This window comes from Hevea brasiliensis, chromosome 3 (genome assembly GCF_030052815.1).
Source record: "Hevea brasiliensis isolate MT/VB/25A 57/8 chromosome 3, ASM3005281v1, whole genome shotgun sequence".
Classification (NCBI taxonomy): domain Eukaryota; kingdom Viridiplantae; phylum Streptophyta; class Magnoliopsida; order Malpighiales; family Euphorbiaceae; genus Hevea; species Hevea brasiliensis.
Genome location: NC_079495.1, coordinates 110,998,738 through 111,015,372, shown reverse-complemented (window position 1 = coordinate 111,015,372; position 16,635 = coordinate 110,998,738). Strand labels below are relative to the sequence as shown.

The 16,635-nt window shown below is 37.2% G+C and overlaps 3 protein-coding genes across 3 annotated transcripts; 1 reads left to right on the top strand and 2 right to left on the bottom strand.

Annotated features, from left to right (window-relative positions):
* Nucleotides 1–2,287: 2,287 nt before the first annotated feature.
* Nucleotides 2,288–3,838, bottom strand: LOC131168708 (uncharacterized). Its single transcript, XM_021790225.2, has 5 exons — nt 3,449–3,838; nt 3,201–3,288; nt 3,023–3,093; nt 2,724–2,780; nt 2,288–2,644 (listed from the first exon to the last, which is right to left on the bottom strand). The coding sequence occupies exons 1-5, from the start codon at nt 3,557–3,559 to the stop codon at nt 2,489–2,491; spliced, it is 483 nt and encodes a 160-aa protein (XP_021645917.2). The 5' UTR covers nt 3,560–3,838; the 3' UTR covers nt 2,288–2,488.
* Nucleotides 3,839–4,062: 224 nt separating this feature from the next.
* Nucleotides 4,063–7,809, bottom strand: LOC110639326 (calmodulin-binding protein 60 B). Its single transcript, XM_021790223.2, has 9 exons — nt 7,594–7,809; nt 7,013–7,115; nt 6,819–6,894; nt 6,578–6,630; nt 5,806–6,302; nt 5,469–5,629; nt 5,156–5,353; nt 4,855–5,026; nt 4,063–4,583 (listed from the first exon to the last, which is right to left on the bottom strand). The coding sequence occupies exons 2-9, from the start codon at nt 7,093–7,095 to the stop codon at nt 4,171–4,173; spliced, it is 1,653 nt and encodes a 550-aa protein (XP_021645915.1). The 5' UTR covers nt 7,096–7,115; nt 7,594–7,809; the 3' UTR covers nt 4,063–4,170.
* A 2,237-nt stretch (nt 7,810–10,046) lies between these two features.
* Nucleotides 10,047–15,205, top strand: LOC110639299 (importin subunit alpha-2). Its single transcript, XM_058144562.1, has 11 exons — nt 10,047–10,413; nt 11,965–12,061; nt 12,155–12,246; nt 12,335–12,466; nt 12,653–12,838; nt 13,021–13,184; nt 13,293–13,371; nt 13,776–13,904; nt 14,004–14,131; nt 14,240–14,617; nt 14,742–15,205. The coding sequence occupies exons 1-10, from the start codon at nt 10,204–10,206 to the stop codon at nt 14,613–14,615; spliced, it is 1,593 nt and encodes a 530-aa protein (XP_058000545.1). The 5' UTR covers nt 10,047–10,203; the 3' UTR covers nt 14,616–14,617; nt 14,742–15,205.
* The last annotated feature ends 1,430 nt before the right edge of the window (nt 15,206–16,635 follow it).

The following is a 16,635-nucleotide window of genomic DNA, read 5'->3' as shown; positions in this document are numbered from 1 at the left end:
AAAAAAATTCCGAAAAAGAATAAATAGGAATATCCCTCTTATCTAAGTCGAGTCCCTACGTATCTAATTTATTCTGATTTTTTTTTATCGCACTTTATGTATTAAATAAATAATTAATAGACTATTTAGCATTGAAATTAAACTATATATATATTTTTTTTAAAAAATTCTTTTAAATATTACTAAAAAATAATTTAAAATTTTTTAATTACTTCAAATTTTTATTAAATTTCGTATAAATATTTTTTTTTTGTCGAGAAACACAGTTTTTATTAAAAAGAAAATGAAAAGGAAAAAAGGCAACAAGCTTGATACATAGTTGACTTGCAATCATATGATTGCAAGTAAAAGAGGTATTATATGGTGTTTTCTAAGCTAAACAATGAGTAATCCTATTACATTTTCTCCTAATAAAATTAAAAAATACATGCACTAATCTACTAGCAAACCGTTAAATATTAACTACTAACCCAAATATATCAACTGCAAGAGCATGACCATTAAGGGCTTGAATCATTGAAAGTGAATTGCCCTCTATAATGACATGAGACAGACCCTTGTTGACAACCCATATAATAGCTCCTCTACAAGCCATGCACCTCGCCATTAAAGGGTCTGAAATAGCAGGAAAACACTTACAAAACCAACCAACTGCACTGCTTGAATGATCTCGACCAATAACAGCAATTGCTGCTCTATTATCTCTACTAGATATGGTTGCATCAAAATTTATTTTGATCACTCCTACTAGATGAGGACACCAAAAGAGAGGAATCTGCCTAGGAGCTTCATTGGTTGGTTCTTCATTTATAGGATCCGAAAAAGAGAAGTCATCCAGGTGGTTTAAAGCAGCTTCAATAACTTACTCATAGGTAGATAAATGGATCCGGAAGATGACTACATTCCGCTCTTCCAGATGCTCCAAAGAAGGAAGATAATCATTAGGGTGGAATTTTTGTTCTGTCTTTTCAAAGACTGGATAATTTCATCCCAACATTCAATCATGGAAGATCCTCAAAGTAAGATGAACGCATACGAATAGGCGAATGGAGTCAAATCTCCACAACTATAGGACAATCATAAAACAGATGTTTAAAAATTTCTTTAGCTCCACAGTGGTAGCAATCTGGAGGAATATTAGGCATTTGCTTATGCACCAGCTCATTGACAGGGAGATGCTCTTTCCACAATGTCTAGAGGAAAAGCTTTGGGGGAAGACCAATTTTCCAAAAACCTCTCCAAAAATTTGATGAGATCCCTTGAGTATTAGGACCCGGTCCTGCCACTTTTTCATGGTTCTAAGAATTTTGCAAAGCTCTAGCAATGATGTACCCTAATTTAACTGAGTATAACCCTTTTTTGTTTTTAATCAAAGTGCCATATGTCCTCTCTTAGAATCAAGCTTATAGGAATAGCTTGGATAAATTCAACATTTGAATTCTGAAAAGCTCTCTTTTAGCTTTTGGATATTACAGGTTTGAGAATGGGCATTAATAAGTTGAGAGACCTAAACTATAGTTTGATAATGATTAGGCTTAACACTAGAAGAGTAGGGGAAAGAATGCACAGCCCATCTATCCTCCTGACATAAGATGACTCATCATTACCAATGTGCCATCTAATACCCTTTTCAATGATAACTCTAACCTAGAGGATGCTCTGGCAGCCCGAATAAAAGTTGCTACCCTAGGATGCCAGAAGAAAGGAGGTACAAGGAAAATATTTTCCTTTAAGCACCCTTAATGATAAAGAATAAAATCTGAAAATTAACCTCCAGCATTGCTTAGCTAACAAAGCTCTATTAAAGCAAAAGAGGTCTCTAAAATCCAAGCCCCTTCTTGGATCACAAAATTTATTCCATTTCTATCCGGTAAATCTCTCTCCTCACTAGAATGACCTCATCAAAAGTTAAGAAATAATGCCATTGATTCCTCACAAAAATTAATAGGAAATCACCTTTTAATAACATTTAATTAACATAAAAATTAGAGGCTGTTATTCATAGACATCAACCAGCTTATCCTTCCACCATCCTTCCTCCCATCTATTAGAACTTTTGTTGGTAGAATGCTAATAGACTTGCGGATTGGATAGGGCTTTCTTGCTAATCCCCCTATTCAATTAGTGGATCTAGGCTGCATCTGCCTTGCTCACGAATGATAGTAACATCTTTCTGATGCATATATATATATATATATATATATAGCAATGGATGAAATCGATTGGATGAAGAGATTATTTGGTTTGCGTTGCACATGCTTTCACATCAACCCAAAAGAACCACACATTAATAAAGGGACAATTTTTTATTCCATCTATCATATCATAAAGCTTCTGAACCTGTCACGATAGCAATAATAATAATAATAATAAGCCTAACTTATCTAAACTATCCGGTGCGTGGCGCCCCCCCAAGTTACACATCACAAGCCCGGGATAGCTTCCAATCCAATGGGCTTTGAATGAATGATTGATCCAGTACAGTGCGTCAGCAGCGAGACGTGTTGCGCTTAGCCGCATTACCTTTTGATGAATTAACGCGTGCCCTCGTTCTATCCGTTGGATCTCCATTAAGGTCAAAGCTCACTTCATCTCCACCGACCATCTCCACGAACATCCTTTGAAGATCTTCAAAGCTGTCTCCCTGAGGGAATCACAACTACGATTATGCCCTTAAATAGAATCTAATGAAGCTACAAAAATATCTTCTGGTAGATTTTTACCTCGTCTTTCACATTGTTCATCATGGAAATCATCTCTTGCATGAAGTCACAAAAGTCCTATTTTGCAAAAAATTACAAAGTTCGGGGCGTCGATCAGGCAATTAACAACAAATTAAAAAAAGAAACGAAATTGCAACCCCACCACTACCCCCCAAAACCAAAAACCAAAAACCAAAAACCAATGGTTAAAACGATGTGGTTCTGGTGTTCTAACCAGAACACCACCGCTTTCCAAGGTTAGCTTGAGGGGACGAGGGAATCAGCCTCGTCAAAATCTAGATAAAGATATTTATACGAACTTCATCTTCTCCCTCCAGAGGATCATAAAGCCCAGCATCGTACATTGACCTCTTTGCTTCGTCTGAGAGAACTGTAAAAACCAAACGGATAGTTAACGGCAGAAGCGCGTATGTAATAAACGATGTAACGGCAACTTTCATCGTTAAGATATCTTTTTGAGGGGGAAGCTAAAGTTACCGGAGTACGCTTCTTGGACTTGCTGAAACCGCCGTTTTGCCTCTCCGGCCACCCCCGGATTTCGGGCCCACTTGTCTGGATGCCATTTCTTCAATTGCCCATTAATTAAATGCCCCCCCAAAAAATAAACAATTTTAACCACAATTATTAAAAAGAAAAATCACAAATTAGCTAAAACTACAAACGTGAGTAATGAATTCGGCAATTGGAAAGGGGAGAGAAACGAAGGCGTTTTTTGAAGTCTTTACCATAGCGAGTTTGCGATAAGCAGTGCGGATATCAGAGAAGGAGGCGTCCCTGCGAATCCCCAGAACAGAGTAGTAGCAAGATCCGCCGTTGGATCCTCCTTCCCGATCCATCTCTAACACACCACCAGAACCGCAATCTTCAGAAATCCGCCACTGCTAGACAAAACTGATCTCTAACCACCGACAGTCGCACATAGCAATCGCGAAGCACCGAAAACGATTTTCCCCGGAAAAAAAAAGGGAACTCGCCCAAGTGTTTGCTCTTGTTCTGTGTGGCAATTAGAGGGAGATGGTGGTTTTGGACTTAGGGGGAGAGGAAAATTATCTTGTAAGACTTCTGCCGGGAGGGGATGTATAAATGAAGGAGGAAACTTCGAGAGATTTTATGTAGACCTGATTAACTTATCGGGGGAGAAGATATTTTCCTTAGTGTTTAGTTAATTGTTACTAGATTTTTGAATAATTACCGGTTCTGCCATTATCCGATGGTGACTTGGACGCCTCTCCTCTCTCGCTTCATTACGGCGCCGTCGTATTGCTTGCTCAAAAGATACCGCAGACTAACAACGGGAGGAAAATAACAAGAAGTGTATTCTGTAATTTAAATTTGAAAATTTTAATTAAAAATAATTTATTTAATTTTCTTTTATTTTTAATTAATTTAATTATTCATTAATAAATTAAAATGTTATCTAATAAGGGATTGCATACAGAGTCTTTGCCTACATTCTTTTTGCAGCAATGGCTCGCCTAACTAAGCCCCACAAGATAGCAGCTCGTAGCTTGCACCACCCTGCTTTGGATTTTGCAAGGACACCAAAACATGGGTGAGAAGAGAATAATCCTAGTTCTCCTTCATTACCTGAACTGAAAATCAAAGTATTAGGAGTTGACCAGCTTGATGTTTGACCCTGCAGGTGATTGTCCTCAGGAGTTGGTTGACTACTTGTCCCTACTGGCCATTGTTGTGATACAATTGTAGACCAACTGTTTTCTCCTGGGTAGGGAAGAGAAGATATACCCCTCACTTTGAAACTTCTCCTTAGCATGTATGGAGGATAAGTATTATTCTGTGATATGGAACCTTCTAACTGGTTGTCCATGGTGTTGAAATCCAGCAGCATTTCTGGTTGATCTGCAGAGAGACACACCTTAAGAATACCAAACAGAACTTTGTTTCTGCAATTCTGCTATATTGAATAATGAAACTGAATAGCATATTAGTTTATCCTTGAATCCCCTTGGAGTTGAGGGGAAACCAATGAGCAGTTCAGTTTCATACATCAATCTTTAATCCTTAAAGAGAATGGAAAAGACAATAAAGATGATCCTTGTGGCTAATTAGCGTGGAATTAACAAGGAGCTGAATTGTGATCAACACAAAAGCGACAAGCTCGATCATATACCTTGCCGAGCAATTGGGAATTCAAGTTGCTGCAGATTGCGATTTGAACCATTGAATGACTCTGGTGGTAGCCATGTCAAGGACCTTGTAGGGCCAAAAATGGATTGAGCATCGGTCGGGATAAATGCATCCACATTCTTATAAGCTTGTTGCCTTAAACTTTCCACATGGGCCTGCCAATTCAACGGAGAAGTTGATCAATCAGATGGAATCTATCTATGAATTGTAACTTTAGATTCATTTACGATGAATATCAAATTGCTGGATCAATATAAACTCCCTTGATTTTAAGTGCTAATTACCTTTTCAGAAGGAGCTAGTGCATCCAGAGGCTCATACGTCTGGCCATCAAATGCTGCTCCCATGAGCTTGTGCACGGAATTGAAAAGAAGCCAAGTTCCTGCTTCAAAGTAAGTGTATACCTTATCATCTAAAACACAATTATTTGCATGGTTTATAATTATATGCCATATCTTGTTTGAAATTCCATCTCCAAGCACCTGCAGACACCACAGGTTTCTCAGTTTCAATGGATTCATTAAGAAAAATATTCCTTCAACTAAGAAAAGCCGCAGGAAGTGACCAAGAAAAGGGAAATTAAGCAGATTCTCTCACCATTCGCAGTTCAGATGGATTTCGTGCATGTGCCTGCAGAAAGTCCCTCACAGTATGAATTCCACATTCTGCCAACTTTTTGTGGGATGCACCCTGTTTTGCTATTCTTTCCAAACGCCAGACCTCGTCATCCAACCTTGGAGGGTGATGTTTCTTATACGCTGTGTCAGAAAAAAAAAAATACATATAAATATATCAATCTTTCAGTTATATATTTTGCTGATATTTCATTGAGAATGAAGAAAATATGAAAAGTATAATCCAAGCAACAAGCATGCCCAGTAATTACTCCAACAGATGAAGAACAAACAGAGCTGAAGCTAAGTTTTGAACTTACACTCTCCACGATGATCCTTTACCACGAAAGGTTCACTCCTAGCTTCCCTAATCCTTGCTTCGCTGCAAGTTCTTGGCACAAGTCTAGCTCCCAGCCGAAATTTTCGACTCCTTTGCCAACTAGAATTGTCGGTGAAAACTATATCACTGATCAGACCCACTCCTGCTTCTAATGTAACATTTATATCTCCTCCGGTTATCAGAGGCCTTCTACGCTCTCGTTCTCGGATAACATTAGCATCGAATTCATTATCACCCCAATCTTCCCGGTTATCCAAACCAAAATCACCATCAAGGACAACAATCTCAATCTTCATACAAGACAAAGGACCTGAATTCACAAGGGTCTTGCTATTGGCATTCAACAATTCAATCCTGATGGGGTCACCATCCTCAGTTTCTACCTTGCTACCAGTAAAGATGGTAGACGGTGGTCTGTTAACGAATTGCAACAGGAATTCTCTTGCTTCTGAGGTCTCAGTCTGATTGAATGATGGTCTGCAACAAAGTGAACAGAAAACTGTTGGATTAGAAGTTTAGAAGTGCAAACATAGTGATGGAATTTAATCATATGAAACTCTAATCAACTGCTTAAATTTTTCATTCTCAAATCATTAGGGAATGGAAATCCTAGTAAATCATGATAAATTAAAAGTTGCTCATGCTACTTAGCCTAGAGCCTTAAGAATTATACGAGAACGTGCGGTAAGAGTAACCTATTACCGGGTGGAATTGCCATCCAGAATTAAGAAACAATTGATACAAGAACTAACCTGAAGGAGGGTTGAAAGAATCGCAGAACAGTTTGTTCTGCCTCATCTCGCACCTAAAGCAGCAAAAAAAGGAGAAGAACTAACTTTAGATATTGAAAAGCCAAAGCGAAATGAAGAATTTGTTTAGAGTTATTGAAAAAAGAGCCTAAAGAGAAGAAACAGGCCATGAGAATTGAAAGGAAAAAGTTGAAGCATAAGAATTCTTTCTTCAAAGAATAAAATGAATATAGAATAATACTACCACTGCTCGAAGGAAAGGTTCAATCCCAGCAACCATATCCTGCACTGAAAGCTTTCCCAGAACATCTCTACTGACACTGCTCAAGAACAAAAAATATAGAAACTGAATCTTTTGCTTCAAAACCACGTGTACAGGCTACAGCTACAGCACACTTTATGAAGCTTTAAAAACAAGCAGTTAAGCACCATACTTACTTAAACCGCTTACTGTCCCGAGCTGGAGCATCATCAGTCCCATCCTCACCAGCATCCCAATGAAAAGGCCTCTTTGGCGCCATTCTCAACAAGAAATGTACAACTGAAAGTGCAAAATCTTGGTATAAAGAGAGAAAGAAAGCCAGACAATCTTATACGGGTTTTAAACACATAAGCCAAAATTTAAGATTGACTTATGAGGGAGGGAGGTGGGAAAGAAGAGGAGGGAGAAGCTGCATAGAAGTTTCAGTTGAACACTGTTTAAACTCTAACATCTACGAATTAAACCATTCACAAAAAGTCAAGAATCAAATTAATCCTCCAAAAGGTTAAAAAAAGAAAGCAATATCTTTTTCCTGTAAACTATAAACAGCTAAAAAAAAAAAAAAAAAAAAAAAAAACTCTCCATTTGTATACTCCATGTTGTTAAAAGAAATAATACCACATAGTACGTATCAACTGACAGTAAGTAAACTGACTAGCCACTTCCATACCAACTTTTGTTTTTTGTTTTTTTTTGAAATATTTAAAGAAAATAAACCGTTTTTTTTCTTTGAATTCTTGATAACAAACGAACTGACCGCGTAATGATTGAAAAGTACGTGATCACCAGCAGATGGAGATTGGATTGGAAAGTTGATGGAAGTTGCAGACAAAATTTCTGGGAAACTGCGTTTTGGGTTGCTGAAGTAATGGCATTTGAGGTGGAGACAGAATAAACATAATCTATTTATAAGGATAAATTTGAAAGAAATTTGAATAAATTGCTTGAATGGAATTCAACTTATATTCAAATCACTCTATTGCTATTATTATTTAATAATTATTTATGGGTTTTATTTAGTTTGAGTCGTTCCTTACATTAGTTCAACAGGTCGTCTGCAATGCATAGTGATGACTGGTCTCCGTTGAATGGAAAAGAAAATGTAGAAGAAGAAGTGTGGGACCACAAGAACACTATTTCTCTGTCAATGTCGTCCACGAGTAAAGGACACGTGTGGGTTTTTGCTTTGCTTTTACAGAAAAAGGCAAAGAAAAATGCTTAAGAGAAACACTTCATTTGGTTTGATTGGGTGCTTGGTAACGGTTTGTGGAAAGAAAGCGATTGTGCTGCATCGCAGTCGCACGGTCAAGTCTTGCTGTTTTAAGTAAAGTAATCGGAAAGAAGAATCACAAATTCTGGGCAATTTCTTGCTCTCTCTCTCTCTCTCTCTCTCCATCTGAATTTTCCATCTGTGCTTTTTTCTGGGAAATTCCTTCGTCAGATATGCATTTCCCGGGTATGTACACTATTGATCAAGAAAATTCCAGGAACCACTGCTTCTCTTTTTGTTTTTGGGTGATGGGTTGGTGTCTTTTTTTTTTTTCTTTTTGTGCCTGTATAGTTAAGAGAATCAATTTTAGGCATGATCTATAAACACAACACGAATATAACTCAAAAATAAGAAGTTAAGATTGAATTTATTCCTGTCCTAGGAAAGGTCTACCAGATACACTCAATTGGAATCTAAGAGAGAAACGAATTGGACACAGAGATGAACTTTCTCTCTTTATCCTTAGCTGCTCAGCATAATCCGTAATCCACTCATCCGTGATTCACTCGCCATTCCATCATTCGCAAATGATATTATTAAAATAATAATAAATTAATAAATACAAGCTTATAAATAATTATTACTTTATTATAGCTGGTTTATATTTCTTATGCTAAAACTTACTTAATTTATAAATTTTTATAATAAATTAAAAATTCTATTATTTTACAATTTTTTTAACTTTTTGTTTAAAAGTACCGATATCATTTTATTTTATTTTTTGATATACTATTAAAATTAGTATATATTATTTTATAAAAATAAAAAATATTAAATTATATAAAAACATGTCAAATGAATTAAATTAAATCGTATCATATTATATTCAAAAAATTAATCCTAAATCCTCTCGTATTGAGTTGAATTAATTTAATACTCCTTAAAATTTATAAAATAAAAAAATATATTTATACGTTTAATTTTCGACATGATCTATCAATGGCGCCATATTCACATCATCTCTAACTGTGATATTCACACAAACACAACCCACCAACTAGCTAACCGCGTTCACTGCTCGTCAAATCTTAAGGTAAGCCCAGAATTAATGAAAATTTTTTAATAATGAATTAAAATGTTTTAAAGCTAATGCTTATGTTTTAAGAGAAAATCTCATACCCTACCGCTGCATACTAGATAGATATTTAATCATTAGTTTAGAACAAATTCTAATACAATTATAAATAATCTCTTAATAAAATTATAAAATTATGAAGCCTGATCTGATTTATTTTAGCAGCTGAAAGTATGTAATTTACTTAATTTGATTCGGTAACGGAAGATATATAACTTATTCAACAGGTTTTAAGTTTGAATTCTCACTTTTTTTTAATTTTTATTAAAAATATTTAAAGATGTATTTCAAAATTTAATTAAAATTAAAAAAAAAAACAAAAATTATCTTTCATTTGTCCATTTAAAAGGCTAACACATGCGAATACCAAATTACGGTGAATTTGTGAATAAGGTTTATTTTGGTATTCAAATCTACTTCCAGCTTTCGTTTCATTTCAGCAAAAAGGTTTGCTCTCTTCTCTTTTATACCTGAATGAATTGCAGTTGCTGCCGCCCCACTAGGCAAAAGGGGGTGTGGGTTTCTCATGTTGGGCTATGATAGGCTCCAGGCTTCGAAGCCTCAACTTTGGTAGGAGGCCTCCCAGTTGAAGCTTCACATGATTATCGTCTCACCGTCATATGATTGGCCCTTGCCTTTATAGACCCTGCTTGGATTCAGAGTATGCGAAGACTCTGAAACGACGTCGTTGATGCAATGGTAAAACCGCAGCGGCAGGTCCCACCATTTCTAAAAGTTGCTTTTTTCCCTCATCTTCAAATTTAAACTCAATGGCACATCCAGTAATAAACGCTCGATCCGTGCCCAATATTGTCTCAAACCCTTCCCGTCACAACGCATACTATATATACTATAAATCCCCACCTCCGTCATCTCACTCCTCTTTCCCTTTAAATCAAAACCCTGGAACTTTCAATTTTGCTGTGCTGAAACCCTTACTTCCGATTTCTCTTGCTGCTTCAATAACCTCCTTTTCGTCGATCTCTCGATCAATCAGTACTTTTTCCAAATTATTAGCAATCATGTCGTTGAGGCCAAGCGCGAGGACCGAGGTTCGCAGGAATAGGTATAAGGTTGCCGTCGATGCTGAGGAGAGTCGCCGGAGGCGAGAAGACAACATGGTGGAAATTCGGAAGAATCGTCGGGAGGAAAGCTTGCAGAAGAAGCGGCGTGAAGGCCTCCAAGCCCAGCCCATGCCAGCTGCAATTCATTCCTCTGCTGTAGAGAAGAGGGTTAGTTTTGTAATTTCAGCTTACAAAGTACTTGTGCAATTTGTGTTTTCATTTGCCCATATGTGGAGCTTCAAGTTTGGATGTTAGGGGCTTTGATTGTTTTTTTGGTGAAGTTCTTGGGATTTCAGTTCACATACTGGCTTTGTTGGATATGATTCTGTTGGCCTTTTTTCAAAATTTATTTTGGAATTGCGGTTTATCAACTTAGTTTATTTATTGCACATTTATTTTGTATCTAGTGCATTTTGGAAAATTTTTCTGGATTATTATCTCATAGGAAATTAGGGTATGATTGAATTGGTTCAGTTGGCTTTTGCTGTTATTTTGGTTTAGAAGTATGAGTTTTGCTGCGCATTTGAATTACCAATTGCGATGTTAGCGCATTAAAGCGTTGGCAAAGGTTTTTTTTTTCCTTGAGTTGTTCACGAAATGATACTGAGCGTCTATTGATTGATCGGTTGTCTAGTCAGGGGCTTCTCTCTGTGGCCTTTTATTTTTAGCTTTGCTATGATTTTTGAGATTCAAAAATTAACACCATGCTAACTACTCGTTTTGTTATGCTCTTGTGATTAAAACTGTTCTTTAGAGTTTGTTTTCAGCCTGGTTGTTGCTCATTTCCCGTTTAAATGTTTAGCTCTGTATGAAGTTAATTTCATTTTATAGCCTGTTTTAATTGATTTCTGATTGTTTTATTACTTATTGTTGAATTAAGTATAGGTTTTTATTTCCTGAGTATGGGGCATCTGAATTCTTCACTATTTTGATTGAAACTTTAGTGCATAATTAGCGGTTTGGTTGGTTCTTGGACCTTCGTGCCCAGCAGCTTTTCATAATGAGTGTTCATTGGTCAATTTTGTCAATTTGAAATGGATTAGCTGTGGTTGAATTTTGAGGCTCATACATGATAACATCAAGATTTGTGCTTTACTGTTGGTTTTAGTGTTAGTTTTCGAGCCCATAACATGTCCCTTTTTGCTTTTGTGTTGTTAGAAGTTTCATCAAGGACTCCATGGTATCAGCGTAAAATGGGTTAATCTTTTGGAAAGTGATAGTGGTGTTGTGAATTTTATGGTTTAAATTTTGAGTGGAACATATTCTGTTCTTCCTTTTGAGTTAGGGATAATGGGTGATTCCGTTTCTCAGAATCAGATGCAATTGAATTCTCTTTTCATGTTTCATGGAGTGGGAGTGAGGTTGGTATTTTTGCCTTTTAGCTGTGGGTTTGGAGGCAATGAGGTTGGGACTTGCGATGAATTGATTGAATTAATTGTTGATGTTTGTCCTTGTATAACTGTTTACACAGATTGTTGGTGTATCCTGTAAGCTAATTTTTTTAGCTTTTGAGGAACTTAGAATGTGTGTATTATTTGTTTTGTTGGAATCATGGCATTGAGTTTGGTAGGGATTGCTTTATATTTAACTTTTGTATCAAAATGAGTTATATTGACTGGATTGCTGCCCATTTGGGATTTTTTTTCTTTGACAATTTGGAATGACCTTTAAAGGGATGCTTTGGCTTATTGTTTATATCTCTGAATTGCTTGAGTGCAGTTAGAGCATTTACCATCGATGGTTGCTGGTGTTTGGTCTGATGATAGTAATTTGCTGCTTGAGGCAACCACTCAGTTCAGGAAGTTGCTCTCAATTGGTGAGAAACTGGTCCTGTAATTGGTTCATTTATTCATTTAATTTGTTTTTTTTGTATAACATATATACTCTGCCTATTTTTGTCCATTATCAGAACGTAGCCCTCCAATTGAGGAAGTCATACAGGCTGGTGTTGTTCCCCGCTTTGTTGAGTTTCTTATGAGGGAGGACTTTCCTCAGCTTCAGGTCTGCCAGATGCATTATTCTTTTTTACGTCTAATCCAGTCTTTTGAAATCATAGCTTGAAAGTATAATTTGCTGAAAATTCATGTAGTTTGAAGCAGCTTGGGCACTCACAAACATTGCTTCTGGGACGTCTGAGAATACTAGGGTGGTAATTGATCATGGAGCTGTTCCCATATTTGTAAAGCTTCTGGGTTCTCCAAGTGATGATGTTCGTGAACAGGTATGATGTATATAGAAGATGACTAAATGTTATCCTCTTTTCCTTGTATCATTATTGTTTGGGCTTGGGGGGTTCTTTGGTAATGTCATGAGGTGTTAAGCAGTTGAGTTGTTATTGAAATAGCAGTTATGTGGAAAATGATGCATGGCAATTTTAACCAAATTTCCTTCTCTTTTGAATATGCAGGCTGTGTGGGCATTGGGAAATGTTGCTGGAGATTCTCCTAAATGTCGTGATCTTGTTCTTGGGCATGGAGCTTTGATTCCTTTGCTGGCACAATTGAATGAGCATGCTAAACTGTCTATGCTAAGGAACGCTACATGGACGCTCTCGAACTTTTGCCGAGGCAAGCCGCAGCCACCTTTTGACCAGGTTTGTTCTTTTGCCAATGTATTTTTATTTGCTATTAGTTGATAGCGCTTATGTCACTTTAGTCTTTCAACAAGTATTTCTTGAATGGGTTATGGTTATATAGCTCTTATCATCTTTTCTTCTCTATAACATTCTGTTACTTGCCTGAGTCCATTCTGTTCTTGTTGCGTCTTATTGAACAGGTTAAGCCTGCTCTTCCAGCTCTTGCACATTTAATTCATTCTAATGATGAGGAAGTTTTGACTGATGCATGTTGGGCACTCTCATATCTTTCTGATGGTACCAATGACAAAATTCAAGCTGTTATTGAAGCAGGAGTATGCCCTCGGCTAGTTGAGCTTTTACTGTGAGTGTTAGATTCTCTTACTTTAAGCTTTGTTGTATTGGTTGTTGGGTTTGTAATTTACATTGTTTGTCGTGCACCTGAAGCGTAAGTGTTTACTGCATTTTTCAGGCACCCATCTCCCTCAGTTCTCATTCCTGCACTTCGAACTGTTGGGAATATTGTCACTGGTGATGATATGCAGACCCAGGTACTACTCTTGTATTTGCATAAATCTTACAAGTCACTGTTCCATCCCTAGAAAAAAGCTGTTTATTATGATTTCTTGGATGTCCCAATTGAAGTTGCATGATAATTAATCCATGTGGGAGGATTAGTGTTGATGTTCACAAGCCTTCTATGCAGCAGAATAAGTCTGTAGTAGGTAAATGGAGAATGTAGTAGGCCAATACCTAATTTGTAATAGGGCTGGCAGTAGGAGTTGAAGGCATTTAAGATAGAAAATGGGAATAATTATGTTATCTAACTGCACAGGAGTGGACCCTGGGCTGGAATTGAGCTTCATTTTCTAGTCCTATTCAATGTGATCTTGGTATGTGTGGACGCATATCATTTGTTTGTTCTCTCATACTTATGTGGTATGCTGCCCTACAGTGTATCATCAATCATCAAGCACTGCCTTGCCTTCTAAATTTGTTGACAAATAACTATAAAAAGAGTATCAAGAAGGAAGCTTGTTGGACCATATCTAATATAACTGCTGGCAACAAAGAGCAGATTCAGGTAACCATCAATCCATGTTGGTTGTATTGATTTTATGGAATTGCAATGATTTTGACTATTGAATGTATGATCATATATCTTATTTACAAAATCTTGCAGGCTGTAATTGAGGCTAATATCATTGCTCCATTAGTTCATCTGCTTCAAAATGCTGAGTTTGACATTAAGAAAGAGGCTGCATGGGCAATCTCAAATGCTACATCGGGTGGTACTCATGATCAAATCAAGTAAAAACTGGAATTCTTTTTTCTTATCTGTATTTGAAAATTACCTTTTGTAATAAGGTGCATCGATATGATATTCAACTACTAATTTTTGTACTCTTGGCTTTACAGGTACCTTGTTAGCCAGGGTTGCATCAAGCCCTTGTGTGACCTTCTCATATGCCCTGATCCAAGGATAGTGACAGTCTGTTTAGAAGGTCTTGAAAACATCTTGAAGGTAGGAGAAGCTGACAAGAATTTAGGCAGCACTGGAGGTGTAAATCAATATGCACAAATGATTGATGATGCTGAGGGGTTGGAGAAAATTGAAAATCTACAGTCTCATGACAACACAGAGATTTATGAGAAGGCTGTGAAGATCCTTGAGACATATTGGCTTGAGGAGGAGGATGAGACAATGCCGCCAGGAGACGCATCCCAATCTGGGTTCCAATTTGGTGGGAGTGAGATGCCTTCTGTTCCATCTGGCGGATTTAATTTCAGCTAGACGTATGTGTTGCTTTCTATTCCTATTGTCCTTTCCATATTGTTAATGCTGAACAATCTTGTGTTGTGTAGATAGTCTTTATTTGAGCAACCTCATGGTTTACATTCTTGTAGTTATTATCTGCAGGAGTTCACTGGTTCGGCATTGAAGTCGAGAAATGTGGTGGAGCACTTGTCAACTTCAGGTTGGGCGTCTTGGTGTCATGTGTGGGTCTACTTGTCCAGTCTAAGGTGTGGTTGAAAGGCTACTGGACGGGTTTCGGGTTTTCAATACGACAAGATTAATATTATTGGTGTGGGAAGACAAACATGGATAAGAGTCGCATGATGAACATGGGTTTTCACTATAACTGGAGAAAACCGTGCTCATTTTTTATGGAGAGGGTTATTCTTGGGAGGGTGGGCTGTCATAGAACAGACATGGAGTCTTTTTGAATGCGTCTATTGTCATAGTAAGCTTTAGTAATCTGTCCCTGCATTACCTTTTCCACAGTTTGTCGATTTTGGCACTCCCAAAATCCTTATAGTGGCGTGCTTGTACTTAATAGGATTATTGGAATTATATATAATATATGTTGTTTGAATGTGTCAGTTGCAGTGGTTTTCTTTTTAACAATTGACGTATTACTTGAGAATTGCAAATTATGGATTTTAGGGTGTCCAAGATGTAGTCATGTCATTGGAAGGAAAGTGTCCAGAACTCTTTATATTGAAGGGAAAGTCGGAGTTGCAATTTTTTTTTTATTGTAATTTTGAATTTAATTTATATTTTTAAAGATTAATATTGCTGAATTGAAATTTTATTACTAGTAGGGATGTATGATTAACTGGCCCGGTTGTACTGTAACATCTCAAAAATTTTAAATTTATTTTTTTATGAGTAATATTGATATTTTAATTTTATTTAAATTTTAAGAAATTATTTGAGATTTTTCGGATTTTAAAAATTGGGTTCGATTTTTTAAAAATATAAACTTTGATGATTTTTAAAAAATTAATTTAAAGATTACATGTTAAAACTAAAAATATATTTGGAGTCTACAAATTTTTCTGAATTTTTTGAAAATTTTTTTGGAATTTTTGGACCTCGTTTTCGATCTCAATGCAGAGTAAAAATTTAAAATTTTGTATTTCGAATCGAATCGGTTGAATTGAACCGGATCGAATTTAACCGGTCGAATCGGACCAGTCCCTTCTCTTTTTTTTTCCGCGCGCGTTTCCTCCTCCCTCTCTTTCTCTCTCCTCTCTCCTCCCCTTGTTGCGCCGCCACCTCCCCTGCCACCCCAGCCCGCCAATGTCTGTCCCTAGCCACTCCAACTCGCCGGCCGCCACCTCGAACGCAGGAAAAAGGCACCCGAAGTGAAGCGACGCGCAAGCGCGCCGCTTTGTCTTCCCAGTTGAAATTCGGCTGATCCGGCCACCAATCGGATCAGGTTTTGTGTCTAAATCCATCTAATCGTTGAGAGTTTTCCATAGACACCAAGAACACCGAAATCCATAAAGCGGTTTGTCCAATTTTTGCTCGGGAAGTTTTAGCCCATTTTGACTTTTGGGCTAGATTTCTCGAAAACCGTGAACCCCACGAGAAAACCGAGAGTACCAGAGTGCTCCACTCGTCGAGAGCTTCGCGACGATATAAATTTCAAATTTTTCCGACACCGTTTTTCGGTGGGTCCCACGGAACTTCGCAGTGTTTTTCCGAGCATTTAATGAGCTTAAAAAATTCCGTAAAATTTATGTACTAACCTCCGTGTTGTGGGCTTCGTGTAGGTATCTTCAATTCTCGGAAATTCGACGCTTATCCGGTTTGTGAATTTCGCCGCATGCACGGCCATCTTGGAAAAGTCTCAGAATTGAATCGAGGTTTTGGCTACCCCACCATTGTCAGACGTTCCGAGCGCGTCCCTGGAGTAGGAATCGGCAAAGGTAAACCCGAACCTTACTTTTTCGTAATTTTCTAGTGCTTAAATAGGATTAAAAATCTATAAAATATTCGTGGTAGCTCAGAAAATTATGATTCT